Raw genomic sequence first — 25,856 nt, 5'->3', positions numbered from 1 at the left:
CTGTCATAAAACCACAAGCCCCACAAACACAGCAATTTTAAGCAGACACCTAGACGAAATCCTGGAAAACCACCTGAGGTAAAACTGACACGCCAAGAGGCCAGGTCCGCGCCTGCGCCAGTCCAGGGCTCGCCACTCGCACCTGCGCAGTCGTTGAGGGGAGGGGGCGGGGCGCTTCTGCCGAACGCTCGGCGTTGGCTTTTCTCGCGCTGTTAGAGGAACGTTTCGTGAGAAGTGAGAGTTCTCGCGGGAACTGTGTTCAAAAAGCCCTGGCGCTTACAGGACTACTAGGTAAATGAATGGGAGGGCAACTCTCTGGCAGGCTGAGCTTAGCATCACGGATCTGGACGCCCGGACCTCTCAGCTCTTGCCAGCAGCTGGGGGAAGGAGTGAGGACGACAGAGGTAAAGACTAGTGAGAGTGGAGAGGAGCGTAGGCGGCGGGGAGCAGGGCTTGAGGAAGCCTGGGGCCTGGGTCTTGGCGGAGGCTTTGGCCCGGAACCCTAAATTCTTATAAGCTGGCTTCCAGTCGGGCCCCAGTCTTCGGTTGGACGTTCTCGCTTCTCTGGGGAACTCTGGATAAATATGGAAGGCCAGGCGGCTGCCGGGGGCCTCAGACTGATGGCCCCTGGAGGTGCGTTGTCCAGTATGATGGCCCCCTAGCCACTGTGGCAACCCGAATTAAATGTAAATTATACACTGGATTTGAAAGGTAGTATCCCACAAGAGCTGTATCTCTGGCAATTATTATGATTACCAGTTGAAATGATATTTTGGATGCATTGGGTCAAGTAAAACGTCAAGATGAATTTTGTCCTTTATTTACTTTTTTAAAATGTTGCTCGAAACTTTCAAATCATGCGTGTCTCCCTGCCCTATTTGTATTCCATCCATTATCATGTTTAATGTTCTCAATAAGCCTGTAAGATGGTTATTACCCTCCTTGTATTGAAGATGATGAAACAAGGCGTTAAGTTACTTGCCCGAATTCGTGCCACCAGTAAGGGATGGAGGTGGAAGGGCCTAGGCAGCTTTGACTTCTAGAGCTTCCTGTGTTCCAATGTTTTTTTGTATGCTGTTTTTTGGGGGGGCGGGTGGAGCGGTGTACCGGAGATAGAACTCTGGGGCCGTCAACCACTGAGCCACATCCTCAGCCCTGTTTCGTATTTTATTTAGAGATAGGATCTCACTGAGTTGCTTAGGGACTGGCCTTTGCTAAGGCTGGCTTTGAACTTGGGATCCTCCTGACTCAGCCTCCCGAGTCACTGGGATTATAGGCGTGAGCCACTGCGCATGGCTTGTATGCTGTTTTGAGAGGCCAGACAGAAATGTGAGCACCAGGCTTTGGAAATGGACTCTGGTTCCCATCTCATTTAGCTCCTGAGTGACTGATAACCCTGAGCAAGTTACTTAACCTTTCTGTGCCACATTAAGATTGCATGTTTAAAATGTAAGTTCTTCTACCCTATGAGATCTTTGAGAACATTGCTAAGAAAATGTACATAGAGTACCAAGCAAAATGTATGGCACATATTAGTTTTAGTTCCTCCATGGCTAAAGGATAGGTTAACTCTTTGCAGGTTGATAGATTAATTCTTTTTTCACTCATTAGAGCTCAGCTGAAAAGTCACGTAATCAGGGAACAGTTCCCTCTTGTTATAGGCTTAGATACCACCTTAGTTACAGCTCTCCCTTTTGCACTTATCACACTTGTAACATTATAGTTTAGTTATTTGATTTGATGCCTTTCTACTAATGGACTGTAAAATTCAAGAAGACAAAATATTTTCTAGTGTTTGGATCATTATTTTATCCTCAACACTAAGTGCATTGTCTGACATATAATAAAATTCCAGCAAATTTTTTGAATGAATGAGAACTAATGTTTTGGCTTCCTTGTGTATTCCTTAATGGGAGGCCTTGAGGTTAACCTCATTTTTATTTTGATAGATGGAGATAATAATAATGGCTTAACGGGCTCATGAAGAGCATTAAATGAGATGATGTATTTGAAGCACTTCTTTTAGCAGGTGGTAAATCCCCAACAAATATAAGTTATTGTTAATAAAGCAACAGTTAGCTGGCTAGCTTCACTGTATATAGGTTTTGAAAAGGTCTTGCATTTTAAAGTAGTCTGCACTGGTTAGTTTATGGTATCTATTTTACCCTATTATAAAACCCTATATCTCCTACCTACTGATTCTCAGTTAAGAACTTTGTTTTCTAATTCAGTGATAAGTGAGGCGTTTAAAAGGTCACACTAGGGTTGGGGATGTAGCTCAGTGGTATAGCACTTGCCTAGCATGGGCCAGGCAGGCCCTGGGTTCAATCCCCAATACCCTGCTACCAAAACATAAATGAACAAAAAACCAACTAGGTTTACTTCAATATACTCCCTACTATATCTCCCTAGTTAATCAGCATCTATATTGTATGCTTTGTTTTCATTTTAGAGAAGATATCCATGCTACATTCTCAGTACATTAGACCTCATCCTCTAGTCAAGGACATCACTCTGGCAGTTCTCCAGTATCTCCTATGTCATCTTCTGTCCTGAATTTATCCTAGGGTATACACACATATTGTTTTGTATCTTTAAAATAGTAAGTAAATTTGTCTCTACTTCCATTCCAGCTACTATTCTATTTGCTTTTTTAAGCAAAACTGTATTTTCTGTCACTTTTTCATCTCCTACCATTCTCTATCATACTCATTTCAAGTGGGCTTTTACTCCATCTTCCCACCAAAATTCTCTTGGGGTCACCAGTGACCTCCATAAATTCAAAATCCAGTGGCCAATTTGACTTAGCAGCAGCGTTTGGTATGATCTCTCCTACCTCCTTAATACACTTTGTTTATTGGCTTCTAAGACAGCACATGCTCTTGATTTCCTCCTTACCTCACTGTTAACTCCTGAATATACTTTACATCTTTTCCTCACCTTCTAGTAGTGTTCAGTCCTTCGTCCTCTCCTCTTTGTTATGTTCATCCTCTGTTGATACTCAATCTGAAGGACTTGTGCTGATAACTTCCAAATTTATATCTCTAGCCTACACCCCTCTCCTACACATGTATTCATTCAGCTGCCTGCTTGACATTTTTCATGCAAAACTTGAAATCCTGGTCCCCCTGGCCCCAAAAAAACTTTATATCAATATCTCGAATGAGGGCAACTCCATTCTGCTGGTTGCTCAGGGCAGAGCCTTGAAGGTATTTTTACTTTCTAAAGGCATTTTTTATTTTGCTATATTCCATATATAAGAAAATCATGTTGGCTTTACCTTTAAAATATAGGCAGAATCTGGGCATTTCTCACCTACTATGCTACCACCTAGCATGAGGCATTATCTCAGATGGTCTCTCTGCTTCCAGTTTTGTTCCATCCTAACTATTCAACACAGCAGTGAAATGATTCTTTTAAATTTTACCAAATTGTCTACTTCAGACTTTGAAGTGACTTCCCATTTCACACACGCTAGAAGCCAAACTCTTTATAATGGACTGATCTGCCGGCTCCTTTATTATCTGTGACCTAAATTGTAGTTCATATCTTGGACTCTTTTTCCATATTAGGGTTTCCCATCTGCCTGGAACATTCTTCCACACAATGATGCATACCTATTTCCCATCTTTTGCCTCCTATTTACACCACCTATCTCTTTTGAGCTTTTTTTTCTTCCAATTCTATTTTCTAATGTATTTAATTATTACGCTGTTACTTATTATTTTCCCCTCTTGGAATGTAAGTTTAATGAATGAGTAACTTTGCCAGTTTTACACCATAATGATCTGAAGTGCCCAGAATGAAGCCTAGCTAATGGGGCATTCAGTAAATGTTTGTTAAATGCATGATTCTATAAACTTAAGACATAGGGAATCATCTAATGCTCTATAAAACAAAGTCCAGTTTCAGTTTGGCTTAAAGGGACTAGGGCCAAAGAGGAAGGGACAATAAATGAGGTTAAGTTAAAGTACAGTTATCCTATGTATAAAGTTGTAAGGCTTAGCCTGGAAATTGCTCTGAACATAGTTTCTATTTTACATACTCTGTTAAGAGTAATTAGAAAAATACTGTGAATCTGATTCCAATGAAACAAATACATTCAGCAAAGTAGTACTACTATAAAAAATAAGACAGGATATTCTTTACTTTATCTTGTGAGTCTGATTTAAAACTGTCTTTTTATACTCTTAAGTAGCAGTCATGCATGCATACCATAAAGTTTCTTGGTTTCTGTCATTGCTCTCTTTTTACTTTGATTATTTTGACAGTAACACAATTATGAGACTAATTCTACCTTAGTAATTACGAACATTTAACATATAACAATTGAATAGTTTCCTAATGTTGAGTTTCTTAGGAACACAATTGAGTGTATTTTTTTTTCTGTTCTTTTTGGTTTGGTCTCAACTCAAGTAAAAAGAATTATCAGAACAATTTTTGCTCTTAGAACAAGAATGCAAATTTGACTCCTTACAAGTCAGGAGTAAAATCTTAATATTATGTTTTTATATGATAGTAGCACTGGGGATACATGGTTCCTTTATTATTGGTTTTATTGTAGGGTTTTTTTTTTTGTTTAAGCTCAAAAAATTATATTTCTTCTATTTATAATAGTCTAAAAACAGGAAAAGAACATGGAGGCAGATATTGCAGATCTTCGAAGCAAGCTGAAAGAGGTTGAAAAAGAGCGACTAAAAGCTGCACAGTATGGTTTACAACTATTGGAGAGCCAAAGTGAATTGCAAAATCAATTAGATAAATGTCGTGATGAAATGATGACCATGACTGAGGTAAGACTGTGGATTCCTCTGTTTATGAGGGTGTGCTTAGCTATTGAAGGTTTATTTTGTCTAGCAATAATTATTTTATTTTCTGAAGATCTAATTTCTTATCTGTGCCATTTTCATTATAGGTGAATAAGTTAATGAATTCCTGATATTCTTTCCAAAGCAGTGTGTTCTGAGTTTCAATTATGTTTACTCTTTCTACCACAATTTACCTACCATATTTATCACTAAGTTTTGTTTGTCCACACTCTACATAGGTGACCTCACTTATTTTGGAGCTTTGAATATCATCTAAATGCCCCCATAGTAGTTAAGCAACCTAAACTGTTTAATTAACAATTAATTAAGAGTTCAAGGGAGGAGCAATAGTCCTCCCTTGAACTCTTAATTAATGTATTCAATTGCCCACTTAAGAGTATCTCAATCTTGATATAAACAGAATATTTAATTCCCTGTCTATTAATCAAACATTCTCTGTCTTTAGCTTATTTATTTAGTAAATTCAATGACATTCAGTTGCTTGACCCAAAAAATCTAGAAGTCTCACATTTAGTCCACAAATTCTTAGGGACATGATTTATAAAACATCTATCTAGGCCACTGTCTTCTTTCTCCCAGCCTTCTAACCAGATTGCCTGCTCTATCATTGCCATTCAGATCATTCTTTCTCAACATAGAATCATTCTTTCTCATGGAAAAGCACAAGAGATCATGTCATCTTCTTTCTCAATCTGCATAAGGCTTTCAATTGTATTTACAAAAGATAGTCTGAGGGTTTATACATCCCTATGTGATTTGACTTCTGCTGGACTTTTGCAAACATAGGAAACTGCTTTTCCTTGTTCAGGCTATCCTAGACTTGCCTTATGGGTTTATATGAGCTCTTTCCTCCTGCTTAGTTGTTCCTCACCCGCTCTTCATAGATTGAATCCTCAATCTTCAGATTTCAGTTAAATGTCACTCATAGAGACCAGCCCTAACTAAAGTCGGCATCACTCACTCTTTTGTGGGGGGAGTTCAGGGGGTATAGTTACCAGGGTTGCACTCAGGGGCACTTAAGCCACACCCCAACCCTGTTTTGTATTTTATTTAGAGACAGGGTCTCACTGAGTTGCTTGGCACCTTGCCTTTGCTGAGGCTGGCTTTGAACTTGTGATCCTCCTGCCTCCCTCCTGAGCCGCCAGGATTACAGGTGTGCACCACTGCACCTGGTAGCATCACTCACTCTTAATTCTTTGCAGTACTAATTATCTCCAGGATTGCAAGGTCCTTAAGAATTTTGTCTTTTTCACTGCTATATTCTCTAGTGCTTTGCACACAAATATTTATTGAAAAAATGAATAAATCAGTTTAATTTAGTAAATCCTCAGTGGTATAAACTAAAATTGAAAATTATAAATATAGCAGGTAAAAGTTACTAATGACAGCTCTTGTTTTTCCATGTGGTACTGTTCTTGACCACAAGCCCAATACCTAATTATAAAGCAAAGCAAAGAATTAAAATCTAATAGAAAATAAAACCATGATATATATAATTATTTGGAGAAATAACTTATCAAAAGTGGAAGTGCTTTTGGAGAAATAATGTTACTTGTTTTAGGTCCTTTTTCTAGTTTCATTTTATCTTATACTTTAAAGCTTCATGAAGGAGTTTGAACTAATACTTCTCTGTCAATGCCTTCTACAGGGTAGTGAAGCAATTACCATATCTCTATCATGGACTTTACCATACAGTAGGTCCCCTCCTTATTTCTAGTTTCACTTTTCTTACCTCTGGACAACTGTAGTCTAAAAATATTACATAGAAAGTGCCATAAGTAAATAATAAATTTTAAATTGCATGCCATTCTGAATAGTGTGAGGAAATCCGGTGCCATCCTACTTTATCCCACCTGCTCCACCTCACTTCCTCTCCTCACCTAGGCATAGTACAATGAGATATTTTGAGAGAGATCATATTCACATACTTTTATTACAGCATATTATTATAATTGTTATTAGTTATGTTACCAGTCTCTAACTTGCCTAATTTAAAATTAAAACTCATCAAGATGTGTGTACATATGTATATATGGAGTTTGGTTCAACTTGTGGTTTCAGCTATCCACCCAGGGTCTTGGAACATCCCCTGCATATAAAATGCAAATGATATCTGATTGTGTGTGGAGCTCAGACACCTGAATGATCTGACTAGTTAAACAGTTATTCACTTTATGATGTTCTCTGCATCAGAACGTAGTATGCAAGCATGTGTCCTAATACTTTAAAAACCAATATAGACATTACTTCCTTCAGGAAGTGTATTCTGAGCTAGCACTTACCAGTTACTGTGACTTAATGTAATTGCTGAATTGTGTGTTTATTGTTCCTTTAGACATTGATCCTCCTTGAAGTCAGGCATCATTTTTTATATTTATCTGAGTTTCTCTGTTACCTGGCATATTTGCTGGGTTCTTAGTAAGTATGTGTGGAATAGATGGAAGGTTGAATGCCTAAGACCTTGTTTCTGGTCTTTTGTTACCAAAAGTCTCTTTACTTTTTCATGTTCTCTCTCAGATGGACTCCAGATTTGAAGGTTGTGCTATCAAACTGTACGAAATAATAAGTAGCTTATTTTCCTAATCGTCAAACAAATGCCTAGTTTTGGGTCAGCATGAGATAAGACATGCTGCTGTGACAGTTGATAATGCAGCCAAAATCAGGGACATTTTAACGTAGCCTGATGGTACTCATCATACAAAGTTTTATTCAGATTTTGGAATCCAGAGAATGCCTCCCCAGTTACGTTTTGCATTGTGGGTTACTAGGGCATCAGAGCCCCAGATTGGAAAGTGGTAACCTTGCATCTTTTCTAGAGTTGATGCCTGTACTAACTTCAGCCTGAGTGTTTTTGACATTACTGTACTTTCAGAATATACCTTAGGGATTCACTAAAACTGATGAGCTACAAAGTTATTCCAGATTTAACATGTGGTTGTACCTCAGAAAGCAGCAAATGTATGAAACAGGAATAAGCCAGTTGAAGGTGAGAACTGATTATATGTAATAGCTTTAAGTGATTTTTTTATGTAATTGAATTGTAATTGAATCTATTTTCAGAATTATGAACAAGAAAAATATACTCTTCAGAGAGAAGTTGAGCTCAAGAGTCGCATGTTAAAAAGTTTGAGCTGTGAATGTGAAGCTATTAAGCAACAACAAAAAATGCAGCTAGAACAATTAGAAGAGCAGCTAAGCAGAAGCCATGGACAGGAAGTGAATGAACTAAAAAACAAGGTTTGAATATATGTATGTTTTCAGAGCAAAAATACCCCATGTTGATGCAACCATCTGTTAATGTAAGGTGATAAAGATTTTTCTCAAGTACCACTGTGAAAATAGCATAGATCAGTTTTCTGTCATTTTAATGTTGAGAGTAGAAACACTGAGAAACAAAAACTTATAAAATGACTTATAAAAGTGAGACTTGTATTAATATAGCCTTCTAATTACATACAATTTTCCAATTTTGATAGCAGCAATTTTTTATGATCCATTTATTTAGTAACTACTGAGGCATCCTTGGTCATAGTCAAGCAGTCTCCTTTCAGAAAGAGTGGTCCCTTAGCCTTTACTGCAGCTAGTGGTGTGCTTTGTAATTCTGTAGAACAAATCAGTAGTTCCTTATAAATTACTATATATTAGTATTGATACCTTATAATTTATTTTTTGAGGAAAAACATGATCCAGTTCTCAAAATATATTTTTAAGGGAAATCCTATTGTTATCTCCATATTACTGAAGAGAAAACCAGTGTTTAGGTAGATCAAGCAAATTGGACAAGGTGAGAGCTAGAAATTGTCAGTTGTGAATTGAAGCAAGTCTTCCTCACACCAAATTCTGTGTCACTGAGTGTGTACATAATCTGACACATTACATACTAGCTCCACTTCATACATAAACACGAAATAGACAACAGCTGTTCATGAATGCCCATTCCTTTCTAGCACCCCCACCCATCCAGCCTTCAGATTGCTACTTAGGAATCCAGAACTTCACCATGGCTCTTCTTCGTGTGGAATCCAGACTTTTACAAACCCTTTCTTTCAAAACCCTTTCAAAACTTGCTTGACTTTTTATTGTCTTCTCAGAAGTCTCTTTCAATTTTTAGATTTTTTTTTATGTAACATCTTCTAAGATTTTTTTTCCATGTCAGTACAAGCTATACTGCTGCCTTAATTCTTTATTGATTTAGCTCTAAGTGTTTTTCTATTTTTAGTAATGAAATCACATATTTGAGTTGGTTTATTTTTTCCTAATAGATGGTAAAACAAACAAATAATGCCTTTGTGAAATACATAGTCATCCTGCACATTACTGACAAATAGTCTAGCTTGTCTGGAACTAATCTGGTTTTAGACAGTAACGACTGGTAATGATGCATTTTCATTTCTCCTGGTGGGTTTTTTTTTTTCATGTAGCTTTCATTACATAAACAAATGTAGCAGTATAGGGGATATTTTTTGGGGGCCTGAATTAAGGACCAACTGTAGAGATGGCTTAGGTGGTAGAGCAAAGAGTATATCAATACAAAATTTTCAGTCTTACTGATGTTCTTAAATCACTTTTGCCAAAGGTTTGGCTTTTTCCCCCCAGTATCTTTCTCTTACTTCTCATGTTGAATTCATCAGCCTGTTGTGGGGATTTGGCCAACAGAACCTTGATGTAGGCTACTGTGGCTCTAGTCCCCACCATCCCCTCTCCCCTAGACTGTTGTGGTAGCCTTCCAATCAGGCTTCTGCTTCTGCATAGCTGGTCACAGCATCGTTTACACAGCTACACAGTGCTTCTGGTAGCTTTAATGCATCCAAACCACTTGGATGGCTAGAATGGACTGTTTATAAAACAAGGTGGGTCGCTATTGGAGTGTCCTTGGAAGCTCTACTAGTCTCTTGTACAAGTTTGGATCATTCAGTGATATTTTACAGAAAGAAAATACCCTTTGATTTATAAAATTGTGATTTTTTTTTTATACTTTAGATAGAAAAACTGAAAGGAGAGTTAGATGAAGCTAGGCTTAGTGAAAAGCAGCTAAAGCACAAAGTAGACCACCAGAAGGAACTCCTGTCTCATAAATCGGAGGAAATACGGATGATGTCTGAACGAGTCCACGAAAGCATGTCTTCAGAGATGCTGGCTCTTCAGGTCGAGCTGACTGAAATGGAAAGTGTGAAGGTAATTTTTATGGCATGTGTTTTCTTAGATTTTTAAATTTTTCTTTTGCATACATTTTATGTGTTTTTATAATAATTCTAATGAGCTAGTGTGGAGGAAGAAATGTTTTTTTGACCTACTTTGATCTAACTATCCAAAAAATGTTTTATGTAGTTTAGGTGAATTACTTTATTTTAAAAAATAGTATTAGGTGACCTGATTAAATAAGGCAGACAGTACCTTTACATTAATGAAAGCTCTGAAAGGACGTAGACATTTTCTGATCCTAGTTTGTGTCATAATATAAAATGTTAGTACAGTGGAAGTTGAAATTTGTGTGAACATAGATTTCATTTCAGACGATGAGTCATTAAAAATTAAAGCCCTGAATTCACAGTCAGAAAGAGCAGTCTCTAGAGCCTTTTATTTGGTTCCCTGCTGAAAAATTAAGTAACTTTTAAAATTTTAATAGGTATATGACAACTTTGACAGGTTTTTGTAGTTTTAATTTGAATGTGAACCACTACAGATAAGTTAGCTGAGCAGCTGCTAAATGAAAGCATTTTCAAGAGAATTTTGTCTTTCGATTTCTGTTGAATAGAATGCTCTCAAGGAAGAAGTGAATGAACTACAGTACAGACAGGAACAACTAGAACGTCTTAGTACTAACTTAATGCGCCAGGTAGATCGACTTAAAGAAGAAAAAGAAGAGCGGGAGAAAGAAGCAGTTTCATACTATAATGCCTTAGAGGTATTATGATTACAGTTGTATTCTTTCCAGTTTTTAAATTGTTTTCATGCTAATTTAATCTCTATTAGCTAAATTGTTTTCTTTTGAATTTAGAAAGCTCGTGTAGCAAATCAAGATCTGCAGGTGCAATTGGGCCAGGCCCTCCAGCAAGCCTTGGATCCCAATAGTAAGGGCAACTCTTTGTTTGCAGAGGTACTTACAAGTATTCTAATAATTGAATTGGGTAAACTATTATTTCATTTAGTACAAGAGCAATTAAACATATCAATGTTTTCCAGGTAGAAGATCGAAGGGCGGCAATGGAACGCCAGCTTATCGGTATGAAAGTCAAGTATCAGTCACTAAAGAAGCAAAATGCATTTAATAGAGAACAGATGCAAAGAATGAAGGTGTGGAATTACCGCTCTTAAATGTTTGTTAAATCTACTTCATATTAGCATTATATAGATAAATATATCACAAAATCCATCTTTTCCTTCAAGGGGTATACTTTTATATTTTTTTCTAGAACTGCATGATTTTTTTAAAAATTAGAAATTCCAGGTAGATCATAAGATACTTTTATGTTTTCAAAAAGTTAATCTTGGAAAAACATTAGTGTGTTTAACAACTACTAATTGTTTATTTTAATGATCATTCTCTAACCTTGCCAGGGAGGTTTAAATCTTTATAGAATAGGGAAAAGGAATTTAAAAGTGTTTGTTTCTCACTTATTCTGAGTCTTTCTGGGTTCCTGCATCAAATGAGACTAGCTTTTGCCATTTCTCACTTCTCATGAAGGCTTATTTTAGATGGAAATTTGAACTATTTAGGGTTCCCTTTTCTTGCAGCTCCTCAAAGCATGTAATTAACCCCTTTAATTTTAAGGGTTTTGTTGGTTGTTGCTGCACACAAATAAGAAGTAACAGAAAACCTTATGGTAATTAGAAAGATTCCAAGATTATAGCAGTCCTTAGAATTCCAATGTATGGTCTGTTCTGCCTGATGTTCCTAAGGTGGTGTTTGGAAGAAAGTTTAGATTTTTTTTTTCAAGATGTCAGTTTTACCAGAGAAATGGGAAAGGTCACTGATTGAACTTGGAATTAGATGGACTGGATTGAAGCATAGTTGTAATTTGCTAGTTGTGGTTACCTGGGACATATATTCTGAGAGCATCTAAAAGGCATGCCTCATTTACAAAGTAGAGGTGATAGAACTTGCCTCTCAGAACTGTCTTGGGGTTAAAGTGTAGAAAAATACTCATATGGTACTTCCCATTCTTATCATTGTGAATATCATGTTTGTGACTGAGCTGCTTAACAATTTCCCCTACTTAAGTAAAGCTAATGGAGAATTTTGGTGGTGAATAGCAGGCCACATTTGTCCAGGCTTACTTACCAGTTAAATGACACCCTCTGGACCACAGTCATACTGTTCAATTTTGTATCACAAACTAGGTAAAACTATATTAAAGACTTCAGATATCATTAAAAAGTAGAAGTACTCCAAAGTTATGTCTACAACAAAACTAATTGATATATATTTTCCAATTATTAGATTAGAAATAACTAATTAGTTTTCAAAACAAGTTCTAAATAGTATTAGTACAAAATACAAATTGTTCCAGAAATATGCTTATCAGAATATCTCAATTTTGTTGTGGTGGGGGGATTCTAGTTACAGATTGCTACATTGCTACAGATGAAAGGATCTCAAACTGAATTTGAGCAGCAGGAACGGTTGTTTTCCATGTTAGAGCAGAAGAACGGTGAAATAAAACATCTTTTAGGTGAAATTAGAAATCTGGAGAAATTTAAGGTACGTATAATATCTTGAAAAGATGTGGCTGGATTTTTATTTGAATATCTTAAATTTTCAGTTTAAATAGGTTTCTCATCGTATAATTGACTTTCAGTTTCAGTACATATTGAGCCAATCTTTAAATTATTTTTTTCTTGTCTCTGCTTTTCAGTATTATTGACCATGCTTCTTTTACTAAAGCAAAGACAAACCAATCTATTCTATTTGTGTTGTTATTATCAGGTTATTGTTTGTAAGTACCTATATCTTTAGTGTACAACTCAGTGAGTTTTAACATATATATGTTTATATATATATATATACACACACACACATATTTATATCTGTATATGTATATTCTTACAATTAATATCAGATTACATAAAATAGTCCTAGCACTCCAGAAAAGCCCCATTTAAATGAAGTGCTCCCACCTCCTAACTTTGTGTCAACATCATGTGAACATTCTGTTGAACTTCATGTAAATTGAATCATGTAATATATATACCCTTGATTCTGTCTTCTGCTCAGTGTTATGTCAGTGAGATTTCTTGCCTGAATGTCATCAGTAATTATTTTTTAGTGCTATCTGTTCCATTATTTTTAGAGCTTTGTCAATTCAACATTGTATATCCACTGGAATTTATGGATGTCTTTAATAAATTCTAATAAATTTATTTTATTTTGCAATTAGTGCAATCTTCCAGGAAAGTGAAAGTACTCCTACATGCCTTTGACTCAGAGCTCCCTATTTCTTAATTGTACGCTTGATTTATAACTTTTTCTCTTTTTATATGTTTTTTCTTAAACTTTGAGAGTGAGTTCCAAACCAGATGTCCTTTTACCCCTAAGCACCATGATGTTATTGGAGATATAAGCAAATGGTCAAAATTACAAATTAACATTGATATGCATTGAACTATGCTATTAACCAAGCTACTTTTTACATTTTGCCAGTTATCATTGATACCCTGTTATGGTTTAGATATGAGATGTCCTTCAAAAGCTCTTGTGTTAGTGCAAGAATTTTTAGAGGAGAAATGTTTGGATTATGAGAGCTTTAACCTGATCCGTGGATTGATCCACTTATGGATTAACTGAGTAGTAACTTTAGGCAGGTAGAGTGTGACTAGAGGAGTGACTGGAATTTTGTCCCTGGTGAGCAGAGAGCTCTCTCTCTCTCTGCTTCCTGATTACCATTTTCTAAGCTACTTTCCTCCCCCACACCCTTTCACTGTGATATTCTACCTCACCTTGGGCCCAGAGCAATAGAGTTGGCCATCTGTGGATTGAGACCTGAAACCATGAACCCCAAGTAAACTTCTCCTTACATTGTTCTTGTTAGATCTTTTGGTCACAGAGACAAAAAAAAAAGCTGATGAAAACATACCCTAAGCAAATTTTAAAAGAAAAAAAAATCTAGTGTTTTCAATTCTAGGGCCTAATCCAAGGTTGCATGTTTTACCATGAAGTCTCTTCAGTCTTCCTTAATCTGGAACAGTTTCTCTTTCTTTATTTTGACATTTTTGAAGAAAAATTTGTTTATATGACTTTATCTCTGTTTCTTCTAAAAACTATTAAAAGTATTATAATTTTAGCTAAATTTGTAGTGTGTCACTTGGCAGGTATATGTAGTCTATCCCTGGGGCTTTGTGCTATACTTTGAAAATTGTGACCTTAAATTAGGAGGATTTTTAAATGTGCAATCTCTGAAATTCTTTGCAAGTTTTTAAACATCTGCTTTTTATTTTCCAGTAAAGAAAATATTCAAAGAGTGAATCAGAATATTTAAAGCGTGGATACCAAAAATAACCTCAGGAATCTCCTCTCTTTTTCATATTTTTCCATTGTATAGCTTTGTCATACCAGAATTCAACCCTAAAAGCATTTGCTTCTCTCATTCTAAAAGCCAGGAGAGTGAAATCTGAAAGACAGGTATAGTTGGAGTCAGAGATACGAGTGTGAGTTAGATCTGGATTCACAATTTGGCTCTTGATTTACTTGCCGGTAGTACCTTGAGCCACTTTTCTTACCTGAAGAAGGACTGGTGGTTCTTGTACCTACTGCACTCAGGTAAGTGGATGGATCTTTGAAGAGTATTTGTCAAAGGATGAGAGATTAACATGTGGCTGCTGCCACTGTTAATAAGCATACAGTAACCTAATTTGTTATGTAACTAATAAGAATTTTTGCTTTCTTTAGAATTTATATGAAAGTATGGATTCAAAACCTTCAGGCAACTCTGGTGCTCTGGAAGATAACACCTATTATACAGATTTACTTCAGCTAAAGCTTGAGAACTTAAAGTAGGTGTCTGGGTTGGCAGATGGAAGATAAAGACTTTTTATTTATTTTAATAGATGGTATTCATATAATAACAAATTTTTAAGTTCAAATTGCCAAAAGAAATTTCCACAGAAAAGAAAGTCAATAACATGTCTGTGTAATACATGAGTTTTATGCAAGATTTAATAATTACTAATTACTGAAGAATACATTCAGTAAATAATTTGTGTTTAGCTTTTTAGATTGGTAAGTAAAAAGGACTTTAATGTAGAAAATATTCTTATAATCCAAATTTTTCAAGAATAAGTATCTCATAACTTAAAGGGAATTTATGCATGAATCACCTTGGAATAATGCATGAATTTTGGCAGCGGGGGATGCTATTGTTAAACTTTAATTATTTGTTGTTTCTTTGTTACTAGAAATCCCAAAGAAATATATTTTTAACCAAGTGTTCAAATATAAAATTAAATTAAAGATTCATCCCACTAAGTTATTCACAAAATTATATATTAACATTCCTTGGTTCTTCTTTTCTGTTACTGTAGCAAAGAAAATGAAAGCAGCAAAAGTGAATTGTCCATACAGCGGAGGAAAGCATTGTTTGAGAGCCAGCGGGCCCTGGATATCGAGCGAAAACTTTTTGCAAATGAAAGATGCCTTCAGCTTGCAGAAAGTGAAAATATGAAACTGAGAGCTAAGCTAGATGAATTAAAGTTGAAGTATGAACCTGAAGGTATGCAAGTTTCCTATGTTTTTGTCTTTTAAGTCCTAAGTAGCTCAGAAAGTGTATCAACATTTTTTTCAAACTATAGCTTTTAGCAAATCTCATTACAAACCAATTTTGTGGTTATCAATCTGTAGTTAATAAGGGAAATTTACAGCTGAAAAATTCAAAGGGAACTAGGTATGCATGAATGTGATATGTGGCTTTTTTGGATGTCTAGGATTTATCATACTGACACTTGAGGCTTATCCACTTAAAATCGTAGCATATTGTCATACCGAAAAGTTAAATAAGCAGCTAATGTTGGAAGTTATGCTAATTCAGATTATTTATAGAAGATCTAAACACAGTTTAGGTTTAAGTGCTTGTGATTATTCTTCCGCCGATGAAAGTCTGAGGAGGCATTGCAGGATTCAGACTCCTTTTGTGTTTGTCTGCCACCATCCCATTGAGCAGAGTTGATTTATGTGGCCTTGCTGTCACAGCAAGGCAAGATTGAGAAAATTCAATCTTGATTCTCAGGGACCATGTTCCAACTAAATATTGGGAATTCTATATTTTTTATTGACACATAATAATTGGACATTTATTATGTTTCTATTTATATATACATTGTGTAATGATTAAATGAAGGTAATTAGCATGTGATCACCTTAAATATTCATTCTTCATTGAGAACACTCAACTTCTACAAAATCAACCTGGTTTGGATTCCACAGATGAATAGGAACGTGTAGTGTTTGCCTTTTTGTGCCTGACTTATTTCATTTAACACAAGATCCTTAGTTCATTCAAGTTGTCACAAATGACAGGATTTCATACCTTTTTTATGAATGCATAGTATTCCATTCCTTATACATATCACATTTTCTTTCTCCATTTATGGGAGTTCAGATATCTGGAAACACACACACACACACACACACACACACACACACACACACACACACACACCTACCTAGTATTGGGATTGCTGGGTCACATGTTAATTCTATTTTTAATTTTTGAGAAACTTCCATACTATTTTCCATAATGACTACTAATTCATAGACCCACTCACAGTATATGAGAGTTCTCCTTTCTCCATATCCTCACCAGAATTTCTTTTTTTTTCTTTTGGATAATAGTTATTCTAACTTGGGTGAAATAGTTTCTCATTGTGGTTTAATTTGCATTTTTCCTGATGTTTAGTGATTTAGTGGTGTTGAGAATTTTTTCGTAAACCTCTGTATTCTTTAGAAAAATGTCTGTTCAGGTCTTTTGCCCATTTTTAAAATCACATTATATGAAGGGTTTTTGCTATTGAGTTCTTTTAGTTCCTTATAGATACTACATAGTAATGCTTTGTCAGCTGTATAATTTGCAAGCAATTTCTTCTATTCTGTAGTTTTTCCTCACTTTGTTGATTGTTTTCTTTGCTATAGAAATTTTTTAGTTTGATATTATCCGGTTTGCTTATTTTTGCTTTTGTTTCTCCTGCTTTTGAGGGATTGTTTAAAAAACCTTTGCCCAGACCGAGGTCATGTAGCATTTCCCTATGTTTTCTTCAAGTAATTTTATAGTTTTTAGTTGATTTTTGTATATGATAAGAGAGAAGTCTGGCACAAAAAGACAAACACTACACGATCCTATTCATCTGTGAAATTTTAAAAAGGTTGATTTTGTAGAAGTTGAGAATGTTCTCAATGAAGAAACAATGAATATTCATGGTTCTACATGTGGAGATCCAGTTTTCTCAGCTCCATTTATTAAAGGACTGTCCTTTCCCCAGTATGTGTTCTGAGCTCCATTGCTCTCTTCACTGTTTTTGTGCCCGTACCATGCTATTTTGGTCAGCTTAGCACTGTAGTATATTTTGAAGTCAGGTACTAGGATTGTTCTAGTTTTGTTCTTTCTGCTCTTTGACTATTTGAAATTTTATTGTTTAAGACAGGTTAGGATTATTTTTTTCTTTTTCTGTAAAGAAAATTATGGAATTTTGATGAGGATTGCATTAAATTTGTAGATTGCTTTGGGTAGAATGAATATTGCCGCAGTCTTGGCTGGGCACAAGATCACAAGCCACTCACAGCTATGTCAATTCAAACAGCAATTCTTTATTCCCAAACTCACACCGGCCTCTACACACGTTCTGGGGCAATCCCAGTTCTCCTCCGCCCAATTCACCTACTCCAAGAGGCTTTTTTCCAATATCCCATTTGAATCTCACGAGAACTCAATGGGAACAAGCAGCAGGAACACCCTAATCCTGACAGCAATAATCTTCAACCTCCAACTTCCCTAAAACCCCTATTGTCTTAAACCGGGAATGCCCTAAACCCAAGGACCGGGATACTTCCTCAAACTAGATCAGCTCTAAACCCAGATCCACCTTGGTCCTTGAGCAAGGTCACCTTACATGCAATGTCAACAGCGAAATCCATTTAACATGGGGTACGCTAGCAAGGAAATTTTGATGCGTCATTCCTACTTGGCAATGGCCCTCAGCAGAATATTTTGACAATATTAATTCTACTAGTTCATGAATATGAGATATCTTGCCATGTTTTTCTATCTTTTCAGTTTTCACCAGTGTTTTATGGTTTTCACTGTAGAGCTCATTAATCTCCTTGATTAAATTTTTTCCTAGGTATTTTATTTCACTTTTTTTTAAAACCATAGCTTTTATAAATGGGATTACTTTCCTTATTTCTTTTTCAGATAATTTGCTATTGTTGAATGGAAACACTACTGACTTTTATATATTGGCTTTAGTATCTTATATCCCTACTGTATTTATTAGTTCTAATAGTTTTTAAGTAGAGTATTCAGAATTTTCTGTAAAAGATTGTATTATCTGAAAACAGGGATGGTTTCCTTTACAATTCGGCTGCCTATTATTTCTTCCTTTTATCTAATTTCTCTGGCTAGGACTTCAAGTTCTGTGTTGAGTCATAACAGTGAATGCTGGTGGCATCCTTGTCTTGTTCCAGATCCTAAAGGAAACACTTTGATTTTGACCCTGTTTAGTATGATGTCTGTGGGTTTATCATCTATGGCCTTTAATATACTGAGATGTGTTCCTTCTATGCCTAATTTATTCAGAGTTTTTATCAAAAAAGGATGTTAAGTTTTGTCAATTTTTTTTCTATTGAAATGATCGTATGGTGTTTGCCCTTTTGTCTGAAATGTGATATATCAGCTTGTTGATTTGTGTTTTAAGCCATTCTTAGATCCTAGGGTGAATTCCATCTGATCGTGGTATTTAATTATTTTGATATGCTGTTGCCTTCTGCTCTCCAGAAATTTTTTTTTCAGGTTTTCCAATTTGTTTGTATTTACTAGTTCTTAAAATTCTTTGTTTCTGTGGGGTCAGTTTATGTTTCCTTTTTCATCTCTGATTTTTTAAAATTTTTTTGAGTTTTGTTGTTGTTGTTGTTTTTTGTCTGGCTAAAGATTTATTCATTTTGTTTATCTTTTCAAAAACCAATTCTTCATTTATCTTTTATTTTCTTTTTTCCTCTATTTTGGTTATTTGTGCTCTGATCCTTACCATTTCTTCCTTCTACTAATTTTGGTCTTATTTTTTTTTTCTTATTTTTTTCTAGTTTATTGAGATGAGACATTGAGATCTTCCTTCTTTTAAAAAAAAATTAAATTGTTTTTGAACCTTTATTTTGTTTATATGCAGGGCTGAGGATTGAACCCAGTGCATCTCACGTGCTAGGCAAGCACTCCACCACTAAGCTGTTCTCTTCCTTCTTTTTTTGAAGTAGGAGTTTATTGCTATAAACTTCCTTCTTAGAACTGCTTTTGCTGAAAGCATAAAGTTTTGGTATATTTTCATTTTTACTTGTGAAAAGAAATATTTAAATTTATCTTTTAAATTTCCTCATTGACTTATTGGTTGCTTCTAAGTATGTTTAATTTTTACATCTTTGTACAGTTTCTGATATTCTCTTTTGTGGCCTGACATGATACCCTTGAGAACATTTCATGTGCAGTTGAGAGGAATGTGCTGCATCTGGTGCATGGAAAGGTCTGTAACTTCTGTTAGCTCCATTTGGTCTAGAGTACAGTTTAAATCTGATGTTTCTCTGCTGGGTTTCTGGCTAGATGCTCTTCCATTGCTAGAAGTGGGCTGTTAAAGTACCTTATCACAGCAAAAAAAATTGCTGCCTATCGATCTACATTTAATAATGCTTGCTTTATGTATTTAGACATATATTTACAATTGTTGTATACTCTTTTTTTGTTGTTGTTTTGTAATGGCCTTGTCTCCTCAGTTTTTGACTTGAAGCATATTTTATTTAAGTATAACCACTCCTACTCTCTTTTGGTTTCCATTTGAATGGAATATCTTTTTCCATTTGTTCACTCTCTGTCTATATTCCTTACAAGTGAGTGTCTTGTAGGCAGCAGAGTCAGATTTGGGTACTGTCATGTAATTACTTGTTTTCTGGTTGTTTTGTACATCTTTGTTCTTATCTTCCTGTCTTCCTTTGTTAAGTGATTTTTTTTTCCTATCAGCATGTTTTGATCCCATGGTTTTTATTTTCAGTGTATCTATTTAAGGTTTTTGCTCTGTGATTACCATGAGGCTTTCACAGAACATCTTATAATTACAACAGGTTATTTTGAGCTGCAACAACTTAATTTCAAAAGCAAAAAAGGAAAAAGCCTTCTACTCTTCAACTCCATTTCTCTCCCATATTTTGAGTTTTTGATGTTAAAATTTACATCTTTTTATATTACATATCCCTTAGCAGATTACTGTATTTGTATTAGTTTTGTCCTTTAGGCTTCTTACTAAGGATATAAATGGTTTACATCCCCTAGTTCCCGTGTTATTTTGGATTTATCGGAATGCTCACTTTTACCTGTGGGTTTTTATACCTTCAGATGTTTTCATATTAGACATTCTCATCTTTTTTTTTTCTCTTTTGCATTTGAAGAACTCCCTTCAGCCTTTCTTGTAAGATAGGTCTGTTGCCATGAGTGCATTCAGGTTTTGTCTGGGAAGGTCTGTCTTCCCTTTACTTCTGAAGAAGCTTTGGTGGGTACATTATTCTTGGTTGGCAGATGTTTTTCCTTCAGCAGTTTGGATATCATCTTATTCCCTTATGTCCTTTGGGTTTTTGCTGAGAAGTCCACCAGTCATATTGGAATTCCCTTCTGTGTCACTTGCTTCTTTCTTTCCTCTTGCTGCTTTCATAGTCCTCTTTGTCTTTGACCTTCGAGAGTTATTTGGGTTGAATCTGATTGGCAACCTTTGATTATCCTGTAATTGGGTGTTTGTATCTTAGATTTGGAAACTTTTCTATTTTTGAATAAACTTAATTCTAACCTTTTGTCATTCTCTAGATCCTCTTGGACACCAATGACATAGATTTGCTGTTTTAATGGTGTCCCAGAGATCTCATGAATTTTCTTCATTCCTTCTCATTCTTTTTTCTCCTCTGTTTTCAAATAGCCTGTTATCAAGCTCACCAATTCTTTCCTCTTTTTGATCAGTTCTGCTATTAATGCCCACCAGTGGCTTTTTTATTTCATTTATTTATCAGCTCCAGAATTTGATTTTTAAAAATTATTTCAATCTGTTAAATGTCTCCTTATAAAATTTTCTTAATTAGTCCTCTGTTTTCTTGAAGTTTCTTGAGGTTTTTTTTTTTTTAAACCAGATATTTTAAATTCTTTGTCTGCCAAATCATGCATATGAATGTCTTTTGGGTTTATCTTTGGCAATATGTTTTGTCCATTTGATAAGGACATCTTTCCTTGGCTCTTCTTAGTACTTGTAACATATATCTTTGTCTCTGCATTGATGAATTAGGTATCTCTTCCTTTTTTTTTTTTTTTTTCCCGGTCTGGACTTGTTTGTGACTATTCTACTCCAGTAGGCTTGTTTAGACATTTTTAGCAGACTGCCTATGGTATTCCATTTCAGCATTAGAGGGCACCCCGAGCTCAGGTTAGATGTAGGTTTTTTGACAACTCTGCTGCTGGTGCAGTTTCCAACCTGGATGGACCCATGGGAGATTCATGGAGTACACTCAAGGCATGTGGGAGAGCCAGTCAGGCTCTTGAGTCCAGAGGATCTATGAACCCCGCCTCCAGCAGTAAACATTTCTAAACATTCTGTCTGCTAGCATGTCTCCTCTGGCAGGGATGGAGGGCCAGTGCCAAGTTCTGTGTGCTAGTTCGAGCCCTACTTCTCCTTCCTTCTAGCTGGTCTCAGGAGCATCCCACGGAGTATTCTCAGTGCTTGCTGTGAGCCCATGCAGTGAGACTCCCACAGAGGGACTCTGATGGTGAGGAAGTCAAATATCTATTTCTTGCTTACTTTTTTTAGTGTACACACTGAGTTCTGGGGGCTTTCTGCAGGTGGTACCATGAAAACTTGGGAAAAAGGAGTTGCAGTAACAGGGAACCTTTCCCCTTGTGGGCTTCACAGTCTAACTTACCTGTTCTGGTTTTCTGAGTTCTTGTGAATGTATTTTTGTGGCATATAGTTATTTAGCTTGGTCGTTCTGTAGGGGATTTATCACTGGAGATTTCTACCTGACCTCTTCTCTTACAGTTCTAGCCTTTAAGGAAAAATGTTTGGACTGTTATTAGAGCAAGTCACATCACCGAGAAAAAATAGCCGAATACACCCTCTGCCTCTTGTATACTACAAAAAATGAACTTTACTATGTATAAATTTTAAAATAAAAGGCCAAATGTAAAGAAGTCCATGAATGTGATGGTCCTAACTCCCTCCCCTCCCCAAAAGGCATTGTCAACATGTTTTAGGTTAAGGATTCTCAACGGGTTTCTGCCCCCACCCTGTTGACAGGCTGAACTCTGTTCATTGTGGTCAATAGCGGGGGAAATGTAAACAATGAGAAGTTTTTTATATTGTTTTAAAAGACTTTTCTTTCTTTTGTCCTTTTTCTCTTCCCTGATCCTAGTAAGCTCCTGTGAGTAAAAATTACCCATTAGGAATTTCAGGGGTAGTGTGCTGAACTGAAGACAGCAAAGGGACAGGAGGATGGTTAGTAAATCCAGATGATCTGGGTTTCAAAGGAGCAGCAAGGGATATCCAATATTTAGAGTTTGACCTGTTCTTTTCATTTAATCCTTGTAACAGACAAAGCAAAGTAAGTATTTTTAATCCACATTTTGCAGATTTAGAAACCTTAAAATGTAGGATGATTAAATACTTTCCTAAGGTCATCCAGCTGCTAAGTGCCAGACTTGATCCTAAACTCCCTGTTTGCCACTGCATCTTTATCTCCATGGCACCAAGGTCTCCCTTAGGAACCATCTCCCCTTAGAATTTTTTATCAAAATACCACAAGAGAACATTTTATTCATTCCTAGAATTCCTGTATTGAGTTCCCAAGGAAAAATTTATGGTCAAAATAACCTATAAATGCTTTAATTAATGCAGTCTATGAAAAAGAAAGAAAAAGAAATAGATTTCAGTGAGGTGATGAGTGGATTTTGAAAGAATAGAAAAAAGGAAAAGACTTTATGTATAACTGCTCTCCCTTGGTCTGTCTTTTGTTCATTGACTGGATTTTTCTAATGGTTTTCATTCTCAGAGAAAATAGAAGTTCCTATACTCAAAAAGAGGCGGGAGGTGCTACCTCTGGATGTGACCCCTGCTGAAGACGAATGTGCCAGCGGTGCTGCCGGGGAAGGAACTTCTAGATTCCCACCTCACAAGGAGACACAGTCCTGTCCTAATCCTTCAGAAGGTGACTTGCAGTTAGAAAAGTCAGTGTCTGCAAACACTCCCACTGCCCCTCTTTCTCCTCACAAAAATCTGCCCGTGGATGTGCAGCCAAAGAAGGAGAAGAAATGTGTGAAGCTTGCTCAAGCCTTAAGTGAAAGAAGTGAGAACACGCCCGGCTCTCTCAGGTCAGTGTCCTCTTTTCAAGGCAGCCAGCAGCCCTCCCTTTCTCTCCCTTCTCGATGCATGAGCTATGCTCTTTGTCTCTTTATCTGTCTTCTCAATATTGCATGCAGTCTAATCCCCCAGTTTCATCTGCCCGCCTTCAACTTCTCTAAAACTTTGAGAAAGACAAAAATGATTGCAAGGGGAAAGGACTCCTGAAGAAGGGAGTCATTAGAAAGCCACACATCTCTTGTTGGTTTGAATAAATGTGCTATTACTTTTCTCCTGGTAAAGGAGTAGCCATGAAGGAACAATCAACTTACCTTCTCAAAGGTTTTCCAGTAGTCTGAAGACAGTTTAGTTAAGAAAATGTAGGTGAAGTTTTCTATGGCTTTTGATGATGTTTATACCAGTCCTTCAGACATTACTTTTAATTATTTTGACATTTTTAAATATCCAAGGTAATTTGTTTCTATTTTTTCTAAAACATCAAAGCCTCCAATTTCTGCATAATTGAATTTGTGACTTAAAAGAGAAAGTGTCAGATATGTGTATCTGAAGGACCAGCTGAAGGGCCTTGTCCTTTAAAAGGAATAGAAGTGAGAAGGTAAGAGCAAGTGAACAGAGGGAAGAGGATGTAACTGGCTGCAGCTGGAGTTCTGGGCATGCACAGCAGGATCTAGGTAGGATAAACAGAAGTGAGTGAGGGAAATGGAGGGGAAATCAAGATGAAGGTTGTGTAATGCAATGGCAGGTATATTAAAAATAAGTACTTTTAGACATGTAAAATTCAAAATTGTTTCTGTGAAAGTAGCCAGCTTGGGTTGTCTCCAATGAAGTGAGGTTTTTAAGGTGCTACTAGGGCTACTTTGTTATTAGAAAGAAGGGAACAGAGTCAGGCATTTTCTGTGTGCATTTGATCGAAAAAGTAAAACAGTCCATCGTATGTAAAAGAACTTCCTTGTATGTTTTATCTGATTTTTCTTTAAATTTTCAGTGCTACTAAATGTACTCAACAATGATAAAACTCTAGCTGCTGTTGTTATTGTAAGGAAGACTAATTAATTATTTCCTTCCTTGAGTTAATATCAAGCTCTTATTTTATGTGACTTACAACATTGTAAGTCACATAAAATAAGAGCTTGATATTCTTGAGGAAATGACAATTGGATGCTACCTGACAGTACCCATAGCGCTAACTGTTCTGAGGCGAGTTCCGCAGGCCGTGCATGTGTGTGTGTTGCTCACTGTGGGAGTGTGCATATGGCCAGTGCGGGTTTGCGTGGCTCACGGTGTGGGTGTGGGTGTGGCCTATATGGTCTTCCAGAGGTGGATTTCCAGAACCGATCAGTGCATATCTTGCCAGCTATGTTGCCTTCATTTCTTCTTCTGCCCTTTTGTGCTTGAAAAAAATATTGCTTCAATGTATTTAATTAAATTGTTTGACTCAAATTGCATATTGGAAACTATTTGCCTTGCTAGTTAAACAAAAACAAATAAAATACCACAAAACACTTGATTTTTTTTTTTTTGCATGTGTGTGAGTCCATCTGCTCACTGCAGACATTTCCAACCTTGTGTCTTGCATGCTTAACTTAGATACACAATCTAAAGATGATTTTATAACAAAAGTGGCTTTTATTGGAAACTCACTGTTGCATGCTTTATAAATTTAATTGATGCTGTTCTTTAAAGTGTTCGCAGGCCTATTTTATTATCTCCCCACTGTTTATATTTTTCTTTAACTATTCTCCTAGTTGAAACTCAGTTTGAGTGTGTTTTCATTGTCTGAGACAGACATCTGTGCAGCCAGGATCCCATGGTGTTTTCATCTTGTGCATGGGCCTTTGTGTGTCATGTTATCTTTAAAATACTGCTCCAGCATTTCAATTTTTGTGTTATGTGTACTTATCATGATAGATATCTCATCAGATTTAATTCTTTAATCTAGGCCTTAACAGGCCTTTTTTATCAACCTTAACATATTTACTAGACATTTAAAAATTAAGTATTGATAAGAATAATTCCTTTCAAGAGTCATTTAGTATTTTAATGGTACTGGAGTCAACTAATTTTTTTTCTTATTAAAAAAAATAGCACCATTCCTCCTTAGAGGCTCAATATATTACGGGTTTGTTTTTCTCTATTTTTTTCCTTAACTACATTTGAATTCAGAGTGGATGCTTTAATGCCTGTAGGTTAGCCGCTGAGTCAATGCTTCAAACAGACGTTAATGAAGGGAAAGAACCTGCAAGCAAATTGGAAAAAGAACCTTGTAAAAAATCACACCCTATTGTATACGTGTCCTCCAAATCCACTCCGGAGACCCAGTGTCCTCAGCAGTAAGGATTTCTCTCTGATCAGAGGGAGGTACTACTTGCCCTGAGGTTACTGAGGAGTTTAGTTAAGAGCCAGAGTGGTGCCAGAGTTCGAGTCTCATTGTATCAAGAGCTGGCATTTCCATGC

General features: G+C 36.2%; 1 protein-coding gene across 2 annotated transcripts; it reads left to right on the top strand.

Moving 5' to 3' along the window:
• Positions 1 to 296: 296 nt before the first annotated feature.
• Positions 297 to 25,736, top strand: LOC308658611 (protein Spindly-like; the record flags this gene model as incomplete). 2 transcript variants are annotated; one of them, XM_081311434.1, is made up of 12 exons in its annotated part: positions 297 to 404; positions 4,618 to 4,793; positions 7,890 to 8,066; positions 9,810 to 10,004; positions 10,585 to 10,734; positions 10,828 to 10,926; positions 11,013 to 11,123; positions 12,391 to 12,531; positions 14,716 to 14,819; positions 15,348 to 15,535; positions 23,095 to 23,413; positions 25,589 to 25,736. In XM_081311434.1, the coding sequence occupies exons 2-12, from the start codon at positions 4,638 to 4,640 to the stop codon at positions 25,734 to 25,736; spliced, it is 1,788 nt and encodes a 595-aa protein (XP_081167560.1). In that variant the 5' UTR covers positions 297 to 404; positions 4,618 to 4,637. The 2 variants fall into 2 exon arrangements, with proteins under 2 accessions (XP_081167560.1, XP_081167559.1); XM_081311433.1 differs by lacking the exons at positions 297 to 404; positions 25,589 to 25,736 and having other exon boundaries at positions 4,625 to 4,793; positions 23,095 to 23,609.
• Between the last annotated feature and the right edge of the window lie 120 nt (positions 25,737 to 25,856).

This window comes from Spermophilus citellus (genome assembly GCF_964194105.1).
Source record: "Spermophilus citellus genome assembly, chromosome: 10".
Classification (NCBI taxonomy): Eukaryota; Metazoa; Chordata; class Mammalia; order Rodentia; family Sciuridae; genus Spermophilus; species Spermophilus citellus.
The sequence above is the reverse complement of the archived record's forward strand: the minus strand, read 5'-3'. Positions and strand labels throughout refer to the sequence as shown.